The sequence below is a fragment of the Schistocerca nitens genome, chromosome 8 (genome assembly GCF_023898315.1).
Source record: "Schistocerca nitens isolate TAMUIC-IGC-003100 chromosome 8, iqSchNite1.1, whole genome shotgun sequence".
In the NCBI taxonomy this organism is placed as follows: domain Eukaryota; kingdom Metazoa; phylum Arthropoda; class Insecta; order Orthoptera; family Acrididae; genus Schistocerca; species Schistocerca nitens.
Window position 1 is genome coordinate 131,901,288 of NC_064621.1, and position 20,517 is coordinate 131,921,804.

Sequence of the window (20,517 nt, forward strand, 5' to 3'; positions counted from 1 at the left end):
TTCCTCGAGAAAAAAATCCATGTCTCAAAGGGGTAAACTGACGCCACCGATAAGTCTTAGCCCTGGACCACTCCGTCTGAGTAGCAAACGCTAGCGCCAGCCAACATTACTGTAATGTAATTACGACGACCTTATATGTAGCTGTATGAAATTCATAAAGACCACACTTGCCTCCTTTCGACGAAAACGGCCAGCAACATTTTGCCGGTGAGCGTGTTTGTATATTGTGCAGTGTTCCCCATCGAGCGTGTCTCTCACCGCCACGTCCCCAAATAAAGCTTGCAGTGGACGCAGGAGCCTGTGTGCGCACTGTATCATCAAACACTGCGGGCGCTGCCCACCACACACACAGCAGGTGTTCTGATGAAAGCTGAAAGAGGTGCAGGTGATAAGAGTGGACCCAGAATCGCTGTGCAACAGGACCTACACAGGTTATAGCCCCACCTGGTTTTCTTACATCAAACGTAGCCGCTGAGGTTGTTTTGAGCCTTTAGAAATGCGCGTTCACACGGTATATGACTAGGGTTATAATAACGAATACCTTCTTCTACCAAGCAAATGGCGTAAACGAAGTGTTTCTAACACGTAACACAAATTCAGAGGAATTTATCTTGTTGCTTTAATCTTTCGCATATACTGTTTCTTAGCGAAATGTTACGAGCTTTGTAGATTTAGACACTGGTAGGAATACGAAACTTCTGCTGACGTCAGCAGGCGCTCCATCGGCACATCTTTGAGAGATGGCGGACGGCAACTCATACGATGATCCTCTGTGGCAAATCATGTCGACAAATTTGGAAGACTATAGTGAGCTCAGACGAAGAACAAATTGAATAATACTAGAACAATTGTTAATGGGACTTCACACAACACTCTAAAACTATAATGAGAAATTCACAGTGCCGTAGACACTGGCGAGCAGATTGATGCCGTATTCCTGGACTTCAGGAAGGCATTTGATACGGTTCCGCACTTACGTTTAGTGAAAAAAATACGAGCTTACGGAATATCGGACCAGGTTTGTGATTGGATTCAGGATTTCCTAGAAGAAAGAACACAACATGTCATTCTTAACGGTTCAAAATCTGCAGATGTAGAGGTAATTTCGGGAGTACCGCAAGGAAGCGTGATAGGACCTTTATTGTTTACAATATACATAAATGACTTAGATGACAACATCGGTAGCTCCGTGAGGCTATTTGCAGATGACACGGTTGTCTACAAGAAAGTAGCAACATCAGAAGACTCGTACGTACTCCAGGAAGACCTGCAGAGGATTAATGAATGGTGCGACAGCTGGCAGCTTTCCCTAAACGTAGATAAATGTAATATAATGCGCATACATAGGGGCAGAAATCCATTCCAGTACGATTATGCCATAGGTGGTAAATCATTGGAAGCGGTAACGACCGTAAAATACTTAGGAGTTACTATCCGGAGCGATCTGAAGTGGAATGATCACATAAAACAAATAGTGGGAAAAGCAGGCGCCAGGTTGAGATTCATAGGAAGAATTCTAAGAAAATGTGACTCATCGACGAAAGTAGTAGCTTACAAAACGCTTGTTCGTCCGATTCTTGAGTATTGCTCATCAGTATGGGACCCTTACCAGGTTGGATTAATAGAAGAGATAGACATGATCCAGCGAAAAGCAGCGCGATTCGTCATGGGGACATTTAGTCAGCGCGAGAGCGTTACGGAGATGCTGAACAAGCTCCAGTGGCGGACACTTCAAGAAAGGCGTTACGCAATACGGAGAGGTTTATTATCGAAATTACGAGAGAGCACATTCCGGGAAGAGATGGGCAACATATTACTACCGCCCACATATATCTCGCGTAATGATCACAACGAAAAGATCCGAGAAATTAGAGCAAATACGGAGACTTACAAGCAGTCGTTCTTCCCACGCACAATTCGTGAATGGAACAGGGAAGGGGGGATCAGATAGTGGTACAATAAGTACCCTCCGCCACACACCGTAAGGTGGCTCGCGGAGTATAGATGTAGATGTAGATGTAGAAGTAACATCTATGTAAATAAAAACAGCAAAGGACCTAAAGCCAGACAAGAACAAACAAGAAGAGCTTATCGTGCGCTTTGTACATTTCAACAAAGCTTTGCAGACTGTTAACTTCGACATTTAACGACCATATGCCAAATTTAGCAGCCTACGTTTTACTCGGATATGATATCTCATCAAACAAACGTCAAGTCTGAGACTACAAAGTAGCAAGGGAATCGGTAGTATCGGCTGGCCCCAAGAGTTCGGATTTAGGTGCGATACTTTTCATGCTGTACACTTGTTTTTATGATGAGAGCTAATCTGTGTCCGAAACGATTACGATTGTTATCATAACTACGTGACTGGATCTAAAATAAAAATATGTAAATATTATATTAATCACTCTTTTCCAAAGATAGAATGTATTTTTTCTTCCTAACGCTCCTCGCATCGTATGTCACTGACGTGTCATCAGTTCTGCTCCATTTTAAGTACGAAAATTATGCTTATGGCCTCCATTTAAATTTGAGTAAAAAGCCAACTGTCTTGAGGACAGTTTTGGAGAATGTCAGAGTTGCTCTGTGTGCGTCGTAACAGTGGACACAAAACACACTGTTAAAGTTCATCCTTAACCTAAATGGGGAAAACATAAACTCCAGTTCCTCAGCAGAGATGTTAAGAGTGATATTACTTTAATACTTAAAGGGAATTTAACACAGAGTTACAGATTGTAGCGAAGCTTCAACATCTCTCCACGCCCTGCAGCAATGTAAGAAGCGCTTCCCTTTTCACACGAAAAAGTAAATCATACAACTTTTATATCATCGTTTCTTGACCATAGCATTTTTATCGGTAACGTTTTTCTCAGGAATGCTCTCTCTCTCGAATCTTTTTTTGTGCCAAAAACTCGTCTCCTGATGATCTCCATCGCATCCACAAAGAACTGATTTACATTTGTAGCCTCCAAAGAAAGCTAATTACCGATCCCGCAAACTAATATTAACATCGGTCCTTACTGTTGAACGCACACCTGTAATTCATAAGGATGCCTCTGAAGCACTTTACTTTATTTCGGACAATTCTTGTAATCCTAAAATAAGCCAGTGGTATTTAGATTATCTTGTACGTAGGAAACGTTAATCACTTCACTGATAATATCTATTAATTTATGCAGCTTTACACTTGTAGCATTAGCATTACTGTTCTGTAATATTATAATTAAGAGTATTACGTAATTAAATGTCTTAATCCATGATATGCGTATATAACTGGTGTTAACCTAGTAGACTTTAAATAACGAATCATGATAATGATTACAAAGAAGAACAAAGCAGTTACATGGGAGGGTCACAGCACTTTAAGCATTCTAACTCACACCTTGAAAATATTAACAAGAATAACACACAGAAACATTAAGAGCAAAATTAAAACCAACGTAACTGGAGACCAGTATAGGTACTGAGAAGGAAGAGGCACAAGAGAATCTATCCTATGCCTTCACGGTCTAATTCAAGAAAGCCTTAGGATCAACAGAAAATTTATATAGGATCTGTAGATCTTAGGGAACGATTCGGCCGTGTCCACTGGAACAAACTAATGGAAATTATTACAATGACTGAACTGGACTCTAGAGGCAAAAGATTAACTAAAGAATTATACAAACAACGAGAAGCGATAGTAAGAAATATACATAAAGAAGCTAGAATTATGAAAAGCTTTAGACAATAATTCAATGTGTCTCCGTCCGTATTCAACATCTATATAGCACATGAGATAAAAGAGTGTAAAGAATGCTGTAAAGACATCCAAATAAATGGAGAAAGAATACAGTTTCATAGGTTTGCGAGGTTAAAGAAACCTGCAAAGACCCTTGTAAATTACAAAGGATATAATACTAAGGGCTGAGGAAAATTTTAATATTAACTCAAGAAACACAGAAATACTCGTGTACTCCAAGGAATTAGAAGAAGTGAATATAAAAATTACAGAAAATAAAACCAAAAAAGTCAACAACATAGCCGTGTTTAGGAAGCAAGATAAGTGATGACGGAAAAAAGGAAAGAATACAGAGAACAAAGATTTGTAGTAATAAAAAGCAATATCCACGAATGAGATGAAAAGGCTTTTATCGAACAACACTGCTAATAAAGGGAAGAAAAGGGTAGTTAGGAGTACTTGAAGAGTAGCACTCTACGGCTATGACACATGGACAATAGGTAAAACTAAAATGAAAGCATCTGAAATATGGTGCTGGAGAGGCGTGTTCAACATAAAGTGGACACGTAAGACTTCCAACAACGAAGTCCTGTAAAGAACTGGAGAAGAAAGGGAATTTAGGAGAACAATGGAGTGACGAAGTCATGTGTGGATTGGTCATGAAATACGACACGACCAGCTCCAAAACGTCCTGGAAGGAACATTACAACGAAAGGTAGCCCGCGGAAGCCGACGGCTGCCATTTTCAGAACAAGATGTACATAATACAGGAGACAATAATTACGAAGAAATGAAGAAATTGGCTACTAATAGATCCAGGTGTATTGCTGCCAAGCAATAGAAATATTGATAAAAAGAAGATGCATTTAAACCCTAATGCACGAATAACACTGTGGTACAAAGTATGAGAAAATCTCTGATCTGATGAAACAAAATACACCGAAGCGCCAAAGAAACTGGTATAGGCATGCGTATTCAAATACAGAGATATGTAGAGTGGCAGAAGACGGCGCTGCGGTCGGCAACGCCTATATAAGACAACAAGTGTCCCGGCGCAGTTGTTAGATCGGCTACTGCTGCTACAATGGCAGATTATCAAGATTTAAGTGAGTTTGAACGTGGTGTCATAGTTGGTGCACGAGCGATGGGGCACAGTATTTCCGAGGTAGTGATGAAGTGGGGATTTTCCCGCACGACATTTCAGAAGTGTGCCGTGAATATCAGGAATCCGGTAAAACATTAAATCTCCGACAGCGATGTGGTCGGGAAAAGATCTCGCAAGAACGGGACCAACGACGAATGAAGAGAATCGTTCAACGTGACAGAAGTGCAACCGCCGGCTGCTGTGGCCGAGCTGTTTTAAGCGCTTCAGTCCGGAACCGCGCTGCAGCTACAGTCGCAGGTCGAATCCTGCCTCGGGCATGGATGTGTATGATCTCCTTAGGTTAGTTAGGTTTAAGTAGTTCTAAGTCTAGGGGACTGATGACCGCAGATATTAAGTCCCATAGTGCTTAGAGCCATTTGAATCATTTCTGAAGGGCAACCCTTTCGCAAATTGCTGCAGATTTCAATGCTGGGGCATCAGCAAGTGTCAGCGTGCGAACCATTTAACGTAAAATCATCGATACGGGCTTTGCGAGCCGAAGGCCCACTCGTGTACCCTTGATGACACCACGGCACAAAGCCTTACGCTTCGCATGGGCTGGTCAGCACCGATAATGGACTGTTGATGACTGGAAACATATTGTCTGGTCGGGCGAATCTCGCTTCAAATTGTATCGAGCGGATGGACGTGTACGGGTATGGAGACAATCACATGTATCCATGGACCCTGCATGTATTCAGGGGACTGTTCATGCTGGAGAAATCTCTGTAATGGTGTGAGGTGTATGCAGTTGGAGTGATATGAGACTCATGATACATGTAGATACGGCTTTGACAGGTGACACGTGCATAAGCATCCTGCCTGATCACCTACATCCACTGATGTCCATTGTGCATTGTGACGGACTTGGGCATTTCGAGCAGGACCGTGTGACAACCCCAAAAGTCCAGAATTTATACAGAGTGCCTCCAGGAACACTCGTCTGAGTTTTAACACTTCCGCTGGCCACCAAACTGCCCAGATATCAACATTTATGAGCATATTTGGGATGCCGTGCAATGTGCTGGCCAGAAGAGATCTCCACCCTCTCGTATTCTTATGGATTCATAGACAGCCTTCCAGGATTCATGGTGTCAATTCACATCTATCACTACTTCAGACGTCAGTCAAGTTCATACCACGTCGTGCTGCGGCACCTCTGCCTGCTCGCGGGGGCTCTACACGATATTAGGCTTCAGTGTAAATGAATGCTATTATGTAATAACGAGACACTGGTGATAGTATTTGTCGAATAGCATGTGGAAACAGCTGTCGGGGTGTTTCAGACACTGTTCTCAACTTCATCCGGTCTCACCCGCTGATGGACTCGGCGGTGGCCCACGAGAACGGGAAGCCGGTGTTCTACAGGCGCGACGTGCTCTTCACGCACGTCGTCGTGGACCGCGTCCAGGTCGACCTCGCCGAGTACATCGTCTACTACGCCGGCACCAGTAAGTGGTCGGCTCTCGACTCGTACATTTGACAGTTATTTATTTTTGTCACCTGTACGCCTCAAGCTACTATGATGTTTCAGATACCGGCCACGTGTACAAGGTTGTGCAATGGTACGACAGGAATGATGAGTCCTCTTCCATCCTGATAGACATCTTTGACTTGATGAAGGGAGAACCAATACGTGCCATGGAAATATCCAAAGAGGTAAGGCAGAACCAGTGAGGACACCAATGCAATGAGATAACGAATAAAGACTATCTTTATTTTCCAGCTCCGTGTAGAAAAGCATTTTATAAACATGTCAAGAAGAGTTTCGCACGAGCGACAGGACTTGCATTTATTTTTTACCCTTTTTCGCTACAGGAAGTCTCTACGTACAGCCCCGTGGATTCTCTATACAGTCCTGTAAAGCGCATTGTATTTGGAATCGTGAACGGGACATCACGGCCTGTGCATTCTGTTTAGTGTATCAAGCTGCCACATGTTAAGTTTACGCTGTCACTGTATTTTCATCTCGGCAATAGCAGTTGTCAGCACACAAAGTTCAGCTCCAAATTGGCATACACCACAGCGACGTCATTTGAACATTCAGGCGCTATCAAGAGACAAAATAACATGGAAGATCTGTTCCGCGCAAATACGATTCTAATAGAATATGCTCCTGTTACAACAGTAGTGTGCCACGGGCCTCTGGAGGAGCGAAGCATTACAAATAAATTGTAAAATCGTAAGTCATTCAAGTTTTCAGGAATGGTCGACGAACAGATGCTCGAAACTGTAGACCTAAACCTCTGATCTCGTCCTGTTGTAGAGTTCTGGAACACGTTTTATGCTCGAATGCTATGAAATTTCTGGAGACTGAAAATCTCTTTTGTAAGACTCAGCAAGGTTCCCGAGAACAATGATCCTGCGAACCCAAACTCTCTCTTTTCGTCGTCGAGACGCAAAGGGTTGATGCCGTGTTCCTTCACTTGAGGAACTCGTTCGATACAGTTTCGCGTCACCGCCTACTGCACGATATAGGAACGTACGGAATATCAAACCACCTGTGTGACTGAACTGCAGAGTTTCTAGCAAACAGAACACACCATGTCATCCTCAACAGAGTGAAGTCCTTAGACGTGAAAGTAACTTCGGGCGTACCCCAAGGAAGTGAAAATCTAGCAAAATGCAGGAAGACCTGCAGCGGATCGACACTTTGTGCAGTGACTGGAAATCGACCCTTATAATAAATGTTACGTATTAAACATTAACAGGAACAAAGCCCCATTGCTGTATGATTCGACGATTGCAGAACAATCACTGGAAGCATACACATACACAAGTGCATACGGAGCGATTTAAAATGAAACTATCACATAAAATTAATCAAAGATGACGCAGATACCAGACTGAGATCCATTGGTAGAATCATTAGGGAATGTAGTCATCCGATAAACGAGGTAGCTTAAAAACCCTTGGTCGAACAGCACTTGAACATTGCTCTTCTCTGGGACCTTTACCAGACAAGACTGACAATGGACATAGAGATTCAAAGGAGAGCAGTGCGTTTCGCTATGTGCTGATTTAGTAAGCGCAGAAGCGTCACAGAGATAATGAGAAAATTCCAGTGGCAGAAGCTGCAGGAGAGGCTTACTGCATCACGGTGTGGTTTACTGTTAAAGTTCAATTAGCGACGTTCCAAAAGAGTCATCGAACAAATTGCTTTCTCTTACTTATATTTTGGCGAAACGCCATCGGGGCAGAATTAGAGATTAGGGTTCACACGGAGGATTACCAGCAATCGTTCTTCCCGCGAACCACTCACGACTTGGAACAGGAAAAGGGAGGAGAGGCATTGGTGTATAAAGCACCTTTCGCCAAACACAGTAAGATGGTTTGCGGTGTGCTGGCTAAGCCCAGCATCTTACAAACTGCGCCTCGTACGACGATCCTACACCTAGGACAATGAAACAGAACAGCACACTGGCTTTTTAAACCAAATGAGAAGATGTGTCCAAACAAATAGTACCCAACCGTTTCCACAGTTTTGCTCATAGGTGTCCCCTCACAATAGTGCGCGAAGAAGGTGGGAAAGGGGAAACCTGGCATGGAACCTCATCACTGATGTGTGACGACTGTTGATTCTTGTAGAAGAGTGCGCAAGGGCCCAGGCGCCATTGGAGTTGAGCAGGGAGGGAGGTCGGCCTTATTTTGGGCCAGCATCATGTGCGGATGTCAGATGCCTCTCATCGCTATCGAGGACAATTTGAGGGCTGAACAATATCGGGATGTGATCCTCAAACCTACTGTGGAAACCTCTGCTAAACATTTTGGCGATAATGCAGGACGATCGTGCACGATCACGTCGCACCCATCTTGTGAACATCTTCCTTCAGGTGACGGGAATGAACCAAATGGAATGGCGTGCGGTTTATGTTACCTGAGCCCATTTGAATATATGTGGGACCAGTTTAAAGTTGCACTGCGTCGTCTTCCGGTTGTCTAGTACATGAGAACGAGACAGAGCAGCAACATACAGACCACCTTGTGGATAGCATATCATCGTACTTTTTTGTTAGTTCCTTAATCCCTGTACTTTTCCTCACTAGCCACCTTGAATATAAACACAAACACATTCAGCACACGTTGCTGGTATAAAACTTTAGTTAGCGGCTGTTTAACTAGCAAAGAACCCCTTAAAGTCCATCTGAGCCATGGCTCCCGACAACTTATCGGCAACAACGTGTCATCCCTTTCAGTGTACAGGCGACCTCAATGTGAATCCAACTGATAGACACCCAGTCACGTAGCGTTACTTTCTACACTTTGTAAGGTGCCTCTCACGTGAGGAAGACATTTTTACCAGTTTTAATAAATTATCGTCTCTTATTGATGTATTCACGATAGTTAGGAAGTGCTGTAGTCCGTAGCCGGCCATGAATCGGAGAGCATTTCCCACGCTCGTTGGCTAGGTGACGAAGCGACCATACGTCGCGCGTAGTGGGGTTGGGCTCGGCGCTGGACCGTAGCAACAAGCGTTAGCCTGAGAAATATACATGATGGGAAGTACCACCATCTTGGTGCCAAAGTCACCGATTTTGTTTATTTATATTTAATAATTAAAGTCATTTATGACAACATGAATACTAGGAGGAGCCTCTGGATGTCCAAAACTATTTGTCATATTTTTGCCTCGTTAAAATTACACCCGTTCATTAACAAATGCATATCTTAGTAAGTACGAACTCCATCGGAAATCCACGAACTGTGGCGAAACTAGTAAGAGACACGGACTGCACGCCATAGTCGGCAGTCGGCGTTCAGAGCTCTTCCTGTCTTGTTCGATGGTAGCCATGCTCTCGGTTACGAGTAGTTTGTGACATGAGTGTTTCATTATTGATCTAATAGGAATAAAAGTGATATTACGGCATTCTGAATGTTAATTTCGAGTAAATAGATACCCCAAAGTTGACCGACAGAAATTTCAGATAATTAGCTTCCACCGACAGAGACATCCTATGCGCCATTGAAGAATCTGCACGGGACTACATTTACGAGAGCTGCACCGCGCACAGGTAGGAGAAAATCCGACGACACGACCCACGAAGGCGGATCAAGGAAGGTCCGACTTACACTCGCAAATTCAGGGTGGAAATGCTGACCAGTCATACTGTACGTCACATATACCACCCTCTACGGACTCGAGGCTAAGCTGAGTAATAACAGTATCAGTTTAGAAGCGAGGGGATCTTGCAACTTCCTGTATGCATATTAGGTGACATAAGTGCTGGGTCTATTTGTGTGACTTACTTCATTCGTTATCTTGTTAGTCTCGTTTTTCTTCTTCTTTATTCAATACTGACATGCCCCTAGACTATTCCACCATGTACATCGTCATTATAATGAATAAGCAGTCTATAGTTTGCTGTAGGAGCTTAAAATATAACTTATTTTAGGGTGCGCCTGCAAACACGTTAAACGTGCCATGAATTGCGACGGGAAAGCCTACTCAGTCACAACAAGCAATCTGTACAAGAGCTGTGTTTCCTCAAACTGTTCTCTTTCTCAGCAACAAGCTTTTCAGGGATTGAAACTTCCTGGCAGATTAAAACTGTGTGCCCGATCGAGACTCGAACTCGGGACCTTTGCCTTTCGCGGGCAAGCGCTCTGCCATCTGAGCTACCGAAGCACGACTCACGCCCGGTCTAAAGGTCCCGAGTTCGAGTCTCGGTCGGGCACACAGTTTTAATCTGCCAGGAAGTTTCATATCAGCGCAAACTCCGCTGCAGAGTGAAAATCTCATTCTGGAAACATCCCCCAGGCTGTGGCTAAGCCATGTCTCCGCAGTATCCTTTCTTTCGGGAGTGCTAGTTCTGCAAGGTTCGCAGGAGAGCTTCTGTAAAGTTTGGAAGGTAGGAGACGAGATATTGGCAGAAGTAAAGCTGTGAGACCGGGCGTGAGTCTTTTCAGGGATTGTTTGAACTCTTCTTACTAGTATTTCAGAATATAGTTTGTGTGGCACTGCAGGCTTTTGTACCTCTGTAGTTTTACAGTGAAGGCTTGTTCTTTCGAATATCTGTTACATTAAGTCTCATTTCCATTTTTTTTTAACGTCAGACGTATAGCGTTGCGTTGCTGAGTGTGCTGTTTACAGAGCGTACACCTCGTGTTGCAGCGGAAGTCGCTGTACGTGTCGTCGGACCAGCGGGTTCGCCAGGTGGACCTGGTGACGTGCAACCGGCGCTACGACAGCTGCCTGCGCTGCGTGCACGACCCCTACTGCGGCTGGGACCGCGACACCAGCTCCTGCAAGCCCTACACGCAGGGGTGAGTCACACGGCGCTGTCACAGACTGCTCGCGGTACACGCAGAACCGGCGACCACTTGTTAAACTCGTGTAAACGAGCTGCCATTTTCTGGAGTGTTCACACTGTAATTAACACTCATGACATTACACGCTACTTAACAAAAAAAGCAAATCACGCAGAAGACGTGGTAAGATAACAATGTAACTTCGCACACCCACACACTGTCGACGCGTACGTGAATGATTGCAGATGCAGTTCCTTGGGACAGGTAGGATGGCCTCCAGATTGTATGAGTGTGCTGACAGCATAGCGGTATTACGAGGGTCACTCCAAAGGAAATACGCATTACTTTTGTAAAAATACTGTTTTCATTTTCTGCATGTGTGAAAGTTTTACAGTGTGCAGATACATCCTTCCCGCTTGTTTTCAACCTGTTCCCGTGAGTGGCGTCGTCAGAGCATGTCTTCAAGATCGCTGCTACACTTGACGTTCGTCAGAAGCAACGTGCTGTCATAGAATTCCTGTGCTGTGAAAAAGAGACAGTGGGAAACATCCACAAGCGGTTGAAAAAGGTGTATGGAGATGCTGCTGTCGATCGCAGTACAGTTAGTCGGTGGGCAAGCAGGTTACCTGATGAAAGCGGGCACGGCGATATTGAGGATTGTCCTCGCAGCGGCAGACTGCACACACTCCAAACAATGTGCAGAGAGTTAACGAACTGGTGACTGCTGACAGACGCATCACAGTGAACGAATTGTCACGCTACGTTGGGATAGGGGAAGGAAATATTTGCAGAATACTGAAAGTGTTGGCGTTATAAAAGTTTTGTGACAGTTGGGTTCCCAGGATGTCGACAGTGGCTCACAAAGAAACAAGAAAAACACCCACCTTACAGTCCCGACCTGACTCCGTGTGACTATCATCTCTTTGGGAAACTGAAAGTCTCTCTTCGTGGAACAAGGTTTGAAGATGATGACTCCCTTGTGCACGCTGCCAAACAGTGGCTCCAACAGGTTGGTCCAGAATTTTACCGTGCGGGTATACAGGCGCTGGTTCCAAGATGGCGTAAGGCAGTTGAGAGGGATGTAAATTATGAGGAGGTATGAAAATATTGTTCCCAAAGTATGTATCTACACACTGTAAAACTTTCAAACATTTAGAATAAAAGATGGAGTTTTAAAAAGATAGTGTGCATTTCTTTTGGAGTGACCCTCGTATTACATATCTTAATAGGAATTAGTTTTAATGTATGTTGAAACGTTGAGACTACACTGACCAGTCGCCCCGCGGAGTAGCCGCGCGGCCTGAGGCGTCTTGTCACGGTCCGCGTGGCTCCCCCCTTCGGAGGTTCGAGTCCTCCCTCGGGTATGGGTGTGTGTGCTGTCCATATCGTAAGTTAGTTTAAGTTAGATTAAGTAGTGTGTAAGCTTAGGCACCGATGACCTAAGCTGTTTGGTCCCGTAAGATCTAACCACAAATTTACAATTTTACACTGATCAGTCACTTTCTACGCTAATTTTTCATTTACCAGTTTCAAATAGGAACTGAAAGGAAGCTAAGACGAAATGTCTGCATGAAAAATGTAAAGAAATCGAAAACAGACTGATTGTCGGAAAGACTGACTCCACATATAAGAAAGTCAAAACAACCTGCGGTGAAACTAAAAGCATGGCCGGTAACAATAAGAGTGCAAAGGTTCAAATGACTCAAATGGCTCTGAGCACTATGGGACTCAACTGCTGTGGTCATTAGTCCCCTAGAACTTAGAACTACTTAAACCTAACTAACCTAAGGACATCACACACACCCATGCCCGAGGCAGGATTCGAACCTGCGACCGTAGCAGCAGCGCGGCTCCGGACTGGAGCGCCTAGAACCGCACGGCCACCGCGGCCGGCAAGTGCAAAGGGAATTCTATTGTTAAATGCGGAGGAGAGAGCAGATAGGTAGAAAGATCACACTGAACATCTCTGTGAGGGGGACGACGTGTCTGATAACGTGACAGAAGATGAAACAACAGCCAATAAAGAAGAGCTAGGGGATCCAGTATTAGAATCGGAATTTAAAAGCCGAAGGGACAGATAACATTCCAGCGGAATTTGTAAAATTTGGGCTAATTGCCAACAAATCGAATATTCACGTTGCTGTGTAGAATGTATCAGACTAGCGATATACCACCAGACTTTCGGAAAAACATCATCCACACAATCCCCAAGATTGCAAGAGCCGACATGTGCGAGAATTATCGTAACATCAGCTGAACAGCTCATGCATCCATGCTGGCAAGGAAAATATGTAAAAGTATGAAACAGCAATTTGAGGCTCTGTTAGATGACTATCAGCTTGGCCTTAAGAAAGGTAAAGGCAACTCTGGAGTTGCGGTTGATAGTGGAAGCAAGACTGAAGAAAAGTCAAGACACGGTCATAGGATTTGCCGACCTGGAAAAAGCGTTCGACAGTGTCAAATGGTACAAGGTGAGCGAAATTCTGAGAGAAGTAGGAGTAAGCTGTAGGGAAAGATGGGTAATATACGATCTGTACAAGAACCAAGAGAGAACAATGAGTGGAGGACTAAGAACGAAATTTTCGGATTAAGAGGAGTGTAAGATAGGGATGTAATATTTCTCCCCTAGCCGGCCGCTGTGGCTGAGCGGTTCTAGGCGCTACAGTCCGGAACCGCGCTGTTGCTACGGTCACCGGTTCGAATCCTGCCTCGCGCATGGATGTGTGTGATGTCCTTAGGTTAGATAGGTTTAAATAGTTCTAAGTCTAGGGGACTGATGACCTCAGATGTTAAGTCACGTAGTGCTTAGAGCCATTTGAACCATTTTTTTCTCCCCTACAGTTCGGTTTATACATCGAAGAAGCAATGAGGAAAATAAATGTTCAAGAGTGGGATTAAAATTCAAGGTGAATGAATGTTAGTGATAAGATAAGCTGATGACATTGCTGTCCTCAGTGAAAGTACAGAATAATTACAGGATCTGCTGATTGAAATGAACAGTTTCATGCGTACTAAATATGGATTGAGTTTAAATCGAAGAAAGACCAAAGTAACAGATTGGAATGAACAGTTTCATGCGTACTAAATATGGATTGAGTTTAAATCGAAGGAAGACCACAGTAACAGATATCAACATAGCGGACGACTGAACGTCAGAACTGGGGATTACGCAGTATAAAGTTAAGGAATTCTGCTACATAGGCATCAAAGTATCCCATAATTGATGCAGAAAGGAGAACATAAAAGGCGAGTTAGAATTGGCAAAAATGCTATTCTTGGCCAAGAGAAGTCTACCAATATCAAACATATGCCATAATTTAAGGAAGAAATTTCAGAGAATGTACAGTTGGAGCCGGCCGGTGTGGCCGTCCGGTTCTAGGCGCTTCAGTCTGGAACCGCGCCACCGCTACGGTCGCAGGTTCGAATCCTGCCTCGGGCATGGATGTGTGTGATGTCCTTAGGTTAGTTAGGTTCAAGTAGTTCTAAGTTCTAGGGGACTGATGACCACAGATGTTACGTCCCATAGTGCTCCGAGCCATTTGAACCATTTTTTTGTACATTTGGAGTTCAGCATTGTATGATAGTGAAACATGGACTGTGGGCAAAATGGATCAGAAGGAAATCGAAAAATTTGAGATTTGGTGCTACAGACGAATGCTGAAAATTAGGCGGACTGATAGGGTAAGGATTGAGGAGGTTCTCTGCAGAATCGGCGAGGAAAGGAAGATATGGAAAGCACTGACAAGAAGAAGGGACTGGATCACAGGACATCTGTTAGGACATCAGGGAATAACTTAAGCAAGAAACGACCTTGTCTTGGGCTCCTCAGAAATGTCAGCACATACACTCAAGTGTCACTCTGTCATACCGTACAAGTACCACAAGCATTCGTGAGGGGCCCGCATCTCGTGGTCGTGCGGTAGCGTTCTCGCTTCCCACGCCCGGGTTCCCGGGTTCGATTCCCGGCGGGGTCAGGGATTTTCTCTGCCTCGTGATGGCTGGGTGTTGTGTGCTGTCCTTAGGTTAGTTAGGTTTAAGTAGTTCTAAGTTCTAGGGGACTTATGACCACAGCAGTTGAGTCCCATAGTGCTCAGAGCCATTTTTGAACCATTTGAACCATTCGTGAGGACGACGGCTCCAACCCGCGTCCGCCATCCTGATTTAGGTTTCCCGTGATTTCCCTAAATCACATCAGGCAAATGCCGGGATGAAAGGGTACAACCGACTTCCTTCCCCATCCTTCCCTAATCCGATGAGACCGATGACCTCGCTGTTCGGTCCCCTCCCTCAAATCAACCAACCGACCAACCAACAAGTACCACTAACTCTTAGGCAACTAATCGACGCTGTGGTGGTGAGCCCGTTGTTTACACGCTGTCGCGTTTCCTCGTTGCAGGCTGCTGCAGGACGTGACCAACTCGAGCGCCAGCGTATGCGACAGCAGCGTGTCCAAGAAGCGGCTGACGGTCACGTGGGGCCAGAGCGTGCACCTGGCTTGCTACCCACGCGTGCCCGACGCGCTCTTCAGCCAGCCCGTCGCCTGGGCGCACTACAGCAAGGAGCGCGGCCGCTACCACATCGCCTACAGGTGAGCAGGCCAGGCAGCTTTGTTCCTGCCACAATGACGGTGCCTCCGCCTCCGGCAGCTGCTTGCTGTTCACTGCTCAGGCCGTCTTTCTTCGTTACTCACGAGTATTTTATCTCCGTTGTGGATAATATTAGGGAAACATTCACACCTGCTAGTGCAGCACACTGTTAAGCACCACACAGGAAATGTGGATACACTGTAATCACATGATACTTCACAATTCTTATAGTTCACAATCACTATCCGTGCAGGGTCGCCAAAAAACTGTAGAACGCACCAAGAGAATAATCTTGATAGTCCAGGGTTAACCACATCCGACAATAATCCTTAGAACAGCAATCCAAAACATAATCCTCTTGAAATCCAGTAAACAGCGAGATCACGAGAGTACGGTCCGCGGCTCGTAGTCATGCGGTAGCGTTCTCGCTTCCCGCGCACGGGTTCCCGCGTTCGATTCCCGGCGGGGTCAGGGATTTTCTCTGCCTCGAGATGACTGGATGTTGTGTGTCTTTCTTCATCAATTCATCCTCATTCACTCGCAAGTCGCCGTAGTCGCGTTAAAGAACTTGTGGAGCGGCGGCCGAACCGCCCCGCGAGGGGTCTCGCGGCTACCAATGCCATATGCTCACAACATATAACGAGAGTACGGTGTAAGTGAGGTTTGAGACTATACTGCACTCGACTGGCGGCCGCATTTTATCTCTGGTTTTACGTCAGCGACCAAGCTGGCGGCCCCCTTAACTTCCATCTGAGCAGTCGTTGATGGTGGACTTCCCAGGGTATCAACCTCGCTATTGGATGACACAGATACATCAGAAAGGAAGCACAGTCTACATCTCATTCCATTTCCCGTTTATACTGTGTCGACGAAACTCTGAGCAGTCCCGTAACCAGGGATTCTTTTCGTTTGATCAGACTCTTCAGGGAAACACTATTTCGACTGCAGGACTTGTTGCAGAAGGATACGGAAAAGGAACTGGCCACGTCCTTTTTAAAAACAACTGTCGCGGCATTCAGCTTTATCCGATTTTAGAAAACCACGGACACTGTGGGGAATATGGATGTGCTGAACATGTAGTTATGTACTGTCAGCGGTTTTATGGCTGCCCGGGAGTGGCAACCATAATTTGGATATGGAGTAGGACGTCGCCAGGTTGTGACTAAAATCTGGTGGCAGGAAAACGATTAGTGACAAATAAGCGCCAGCTAGTATAAAACAGTTACTTAGCTTTATTGACAGCGAAGAGTGTACCGTAGATACAGTTCCAATTACTGTCCAAAGAATATTCCTGATTCATGGCCTAAGTCGCTATACAATACTGAATCACACAGCGAGCTAGCTAACCAGACAACGAACGACGGCACTGTCGACTGCAACGAGCTGTCTGCCCGACTCCCTGACTCGGGGCCAGCGCTCCTGTTATATCGCGTAGCCAGAGGGCGCTGTAGGCCCGAGCTGAGCAATGGCGCAATGTCTTCGGTCGACGGCAAAGCCATGCGCCGCCGGCGGTCGCAACGGGAAACTGTGGCAAGCGATGCGACGGCAGGACCCGAGCGCTATTCGGTTGGGTCCGCGGATACAACAAGCGGTACAGCCAATTACATAAAAACAGATCAGAAATTACCACATATATACTACAGGGTGTTTCAAAAATGACCGGTATATTTGAAACGGCAATAAAAACTAAACGAGCAGCGATAGAAATACACCGTTTGTTGCAATATGCTTGGGACAACAGTACATTTTCAGGCAGACAAACTTTCGAAATTACAGTAGTTACAATTTTCCACAACAGATGGCGCTGCGGTCTGGGAAACTCCATAGTACGATATTTTTCACATATCCACCATGCGTAGCAATAATATGGCGTAGTCTCTGAATGAAATTACCCGAAACCTTTGACAACGTGTCTGGCGGAATGGCTTCACATGCAGATGAGATGTACTGCTTCAGCTGTTCAATTGTTTCTGGATTCTGGCGGTACGCCTGGTCTTTCAAGTGTCCCCACAGAAAGAAGTCACAGGGGTTCATGTCTGGCGAATAGGGAGGCCAATCCACGCCCTCTCCTGTATGTTTCGGATAGCCCAAAGCAATCACACGATCATCGAAATATTCATTCAGGAAATTAAAGACGTCGGCCGTGCGATGTGGCCGGGCACCATCTTGCATAAACCACGAGGTGTTCGCAGTGTCGTCTAAGGCAGTTTGTACCGCCACAAATTCACGAAGAATGTCCAGATAGCGTGATGCAGTAATCGTTTCGGATCTGAAAAATGGGCCAATGATTCCTTTGGAAGAAATGGCGGCCCAGACCAGTACTTTTAGAGGATGCAGGGACGATGGGACTGCAACATGGGGCTTTTCGGTTCCCCATATGCGCCAGTTCTATTTATTGACGAAGCCGTGCAGGTAAAAATAAGCTTCGTCAGTAAACCAAATGCTGCCCACATGCATATCGCCGTCATCAATCCTGTGCACTATATCGTTAGCGAATGTCTCTCGTGCAGCAATGCTAGCGGCGCTGAGCGGTTGCCGCGTTTGAATTTTGTATGGATAGAGGTGTAAACTCTGGCGCATGAGACGATACGTGGACGTTGGCGTCATTTGGACCGCAGCTGCAACACGGCCAACGGAAACCCGAGGCCGCTGTTGGATCACCTGCTGCACTAGCTGCGCGTTGCCCTCTGTGGTTGCCGTACGCGGTCGCCCTACCTTTCCAGCACGTTCATCCGTCACGTTCCCAGTCCGTTGAAATTTTTCAAACAGATCCTTTATTGTATCGCTTTTCGGTCCTTTGGTTACATTAAACCTCCGTTGAAAACTTCGTCTTGTTGCAACAACACTGTGTTCTAGGCGGTGGAATTCCAACACCAGAAAAATCCTCTGTTCTAAGGAATAAACCATGCTGTCTACAGCACACTTGCACGTTGTGAACAGCACACGCTTACAGCAGAAAGACGACGTACAGAATGGCGCACCCACAGACGGCGTTGTCTTCTATATCTTTCACATCACTTGCAGCGCCATCTGTTGTTGAAAATTGTAACTACTGTAATTTCGAAAGTTTGTCTGCCTGAAAATGTACTGTTGTCCCAAGCATATTGCAGCAAACGGTGTATTTCTGTCGCTGCTCGTTTAGTTTTTATTGCCGTTTCAAATATACCGGTCATTTTTGAAACACCCTGTACAAGCAACACTCAGGGACGCAGACAAATAAGAACTGCGAGGACGCGCCGAATAGTAATGCTTCCAAATATTGTGTTCTGTTCTCAATTCCGGTTAAGATATTACATTTCATGCGTATTACTAGTTGCATACATTTTTACTCTGTCGGTTTTTCCGCTACGCTGACGCAAGTAACAGCCTTCTGCTGGTACAGCGCTGCGAAGTGTAGCGTGTAACATGGCGGTGTGTAACGTAACTACGTCGGTGCGTGCAAACAGTTTGCTGTAACTGAGTGTCCAAGGGCAGAAATCGTTCGTTCACACATGGAGCACTCTGACTTTCAGCATGACAATGTCAAAGTGCACACGAGCGCTGCGACATCTACAGCAATGAGACGTCTTGGGTTGACTGTTGTTGGTCATCCTTCATTCAGCCCCGACTTGGCCCCATCCGATTTTCATCGCTTTTCAAAACTTAAAGAACATTTCAGAGGACTTTACTAAGATGGTGATGAAGCGGTGCAAACAGAAGTGAGGTTGTGGCTGCGCCAATAAGGTCAGACTTTCGAAAATGACAGTATGAACCAACTGGCTTCTCGTTGGGGGAAATGTGTCCGTTGCTAGGATGACTATGTTGAGAAAAAATATACTGACATGTAGAATAAAGATGTAGAATGGTAATAAACTTCCTTTTATTAAAAAAAAAGCACTCTCTCCGTCTTCAGGCCACAAGTGGCTTACTGAGACCATCCAACCGCCGTGCAATCCTCAGTGGAGGATGCGGATAGGAGGGGCCTGGGGCCAGCACACCGCTCTCCCGGTCGTTATGATGGTATTCTTGACCGAAGCCGCTACTATTCGGTCGAGCAGCTCCTCAACGGGCATCAAGAGGTTGAGTGCACCCCGAAAAATGGCAACAGCGCATGCCGGCCTGGAAAAAAAAGAAAACTTTACGAGTTCTCACCTCAAGAACTCGGAGGCATTACTTTCCAGCACGTGTTAAACACCCAAATCAGATCTGCAAAATTGAACACGCTGTCTGTAAACAAATGAGACGTTTTCGGCAGCGAGTTAGATGAGAGAGAAAAGAATGGGTTAGTTCAGATAAAGACTCCAGCACATGAGACCCCTCTTACACTAACACCAACGGTGAGACCAACGAAGAATAAAATTCACGTAACACACACACAACAGTAAAAGATCAAATATTAGTACACAGACAAATTATATTAGAAAGCTGTTAAGAGCTTAAATAGGTTAGTTTGTGACCGGATATTTTACCAGAAACCACGTAAAACGTATATTTAGACCTGTAATTGGACTAAAGTAGCATAGAAAAAATACAACACTAGTACTGTAGCAAATTAACACACATATAACGACAAGGAAACACAAAGTAAACGACACTAAATGCAGAATTAGTAACACACTGATAAAGTGGAATAGAAACATGTCAGTAGATTAAGTAGGCCAGATTTTGATCGATTTTTGTACCAGGTGCCACGTTAAAACTGTAATTAGACTGTAAACTGTAACACAAGTAATCTAGGTAACTAACGCACGTATAGTATAAAAATCCCTAAAAAGTCTTAGATATTCGAACAGTGACATCCGAAACGCGAATTACCTCGCTTCTTAAACTAACAACGG

The 20,517-nt window shown here is 45.1% G+C and overlaps 1 protein-coding gene across 1 annotated transcript in view; it reads left to right on the plus strand.

Annotated features, from left to right (window-relative positions):
- LOC126198968 (semaphorin-2A-like) overlaps positions 1 to 20,517 on the plus strand; it is a 747,394-nt gene that overhangs the window by 710,136 nt on the left and 16,741 nt on the right. Inside the window, exons 9-12 of the mRNA XM_049935625.1 lie at positions 6,152 to 6,316; positions 6,400 to 6,524; positions 10,978 to 11,129; positions 15,511 to 15,702. Coding sequence (XP_049791582.1) covers positions 6,152 to 6,316; positions 6,400 to 6,524; positions 10,978 to 11,129; positions 15,511 to 15,702 — 634 coding nt within the window. The remainder of the gene's footprint in view (positions 1 to 6,151; positions 6,317 to 6,399; positions 6,525 to 10,977; positions 11,130 to 15,510; positions 15,703 to 20,517) is intronic.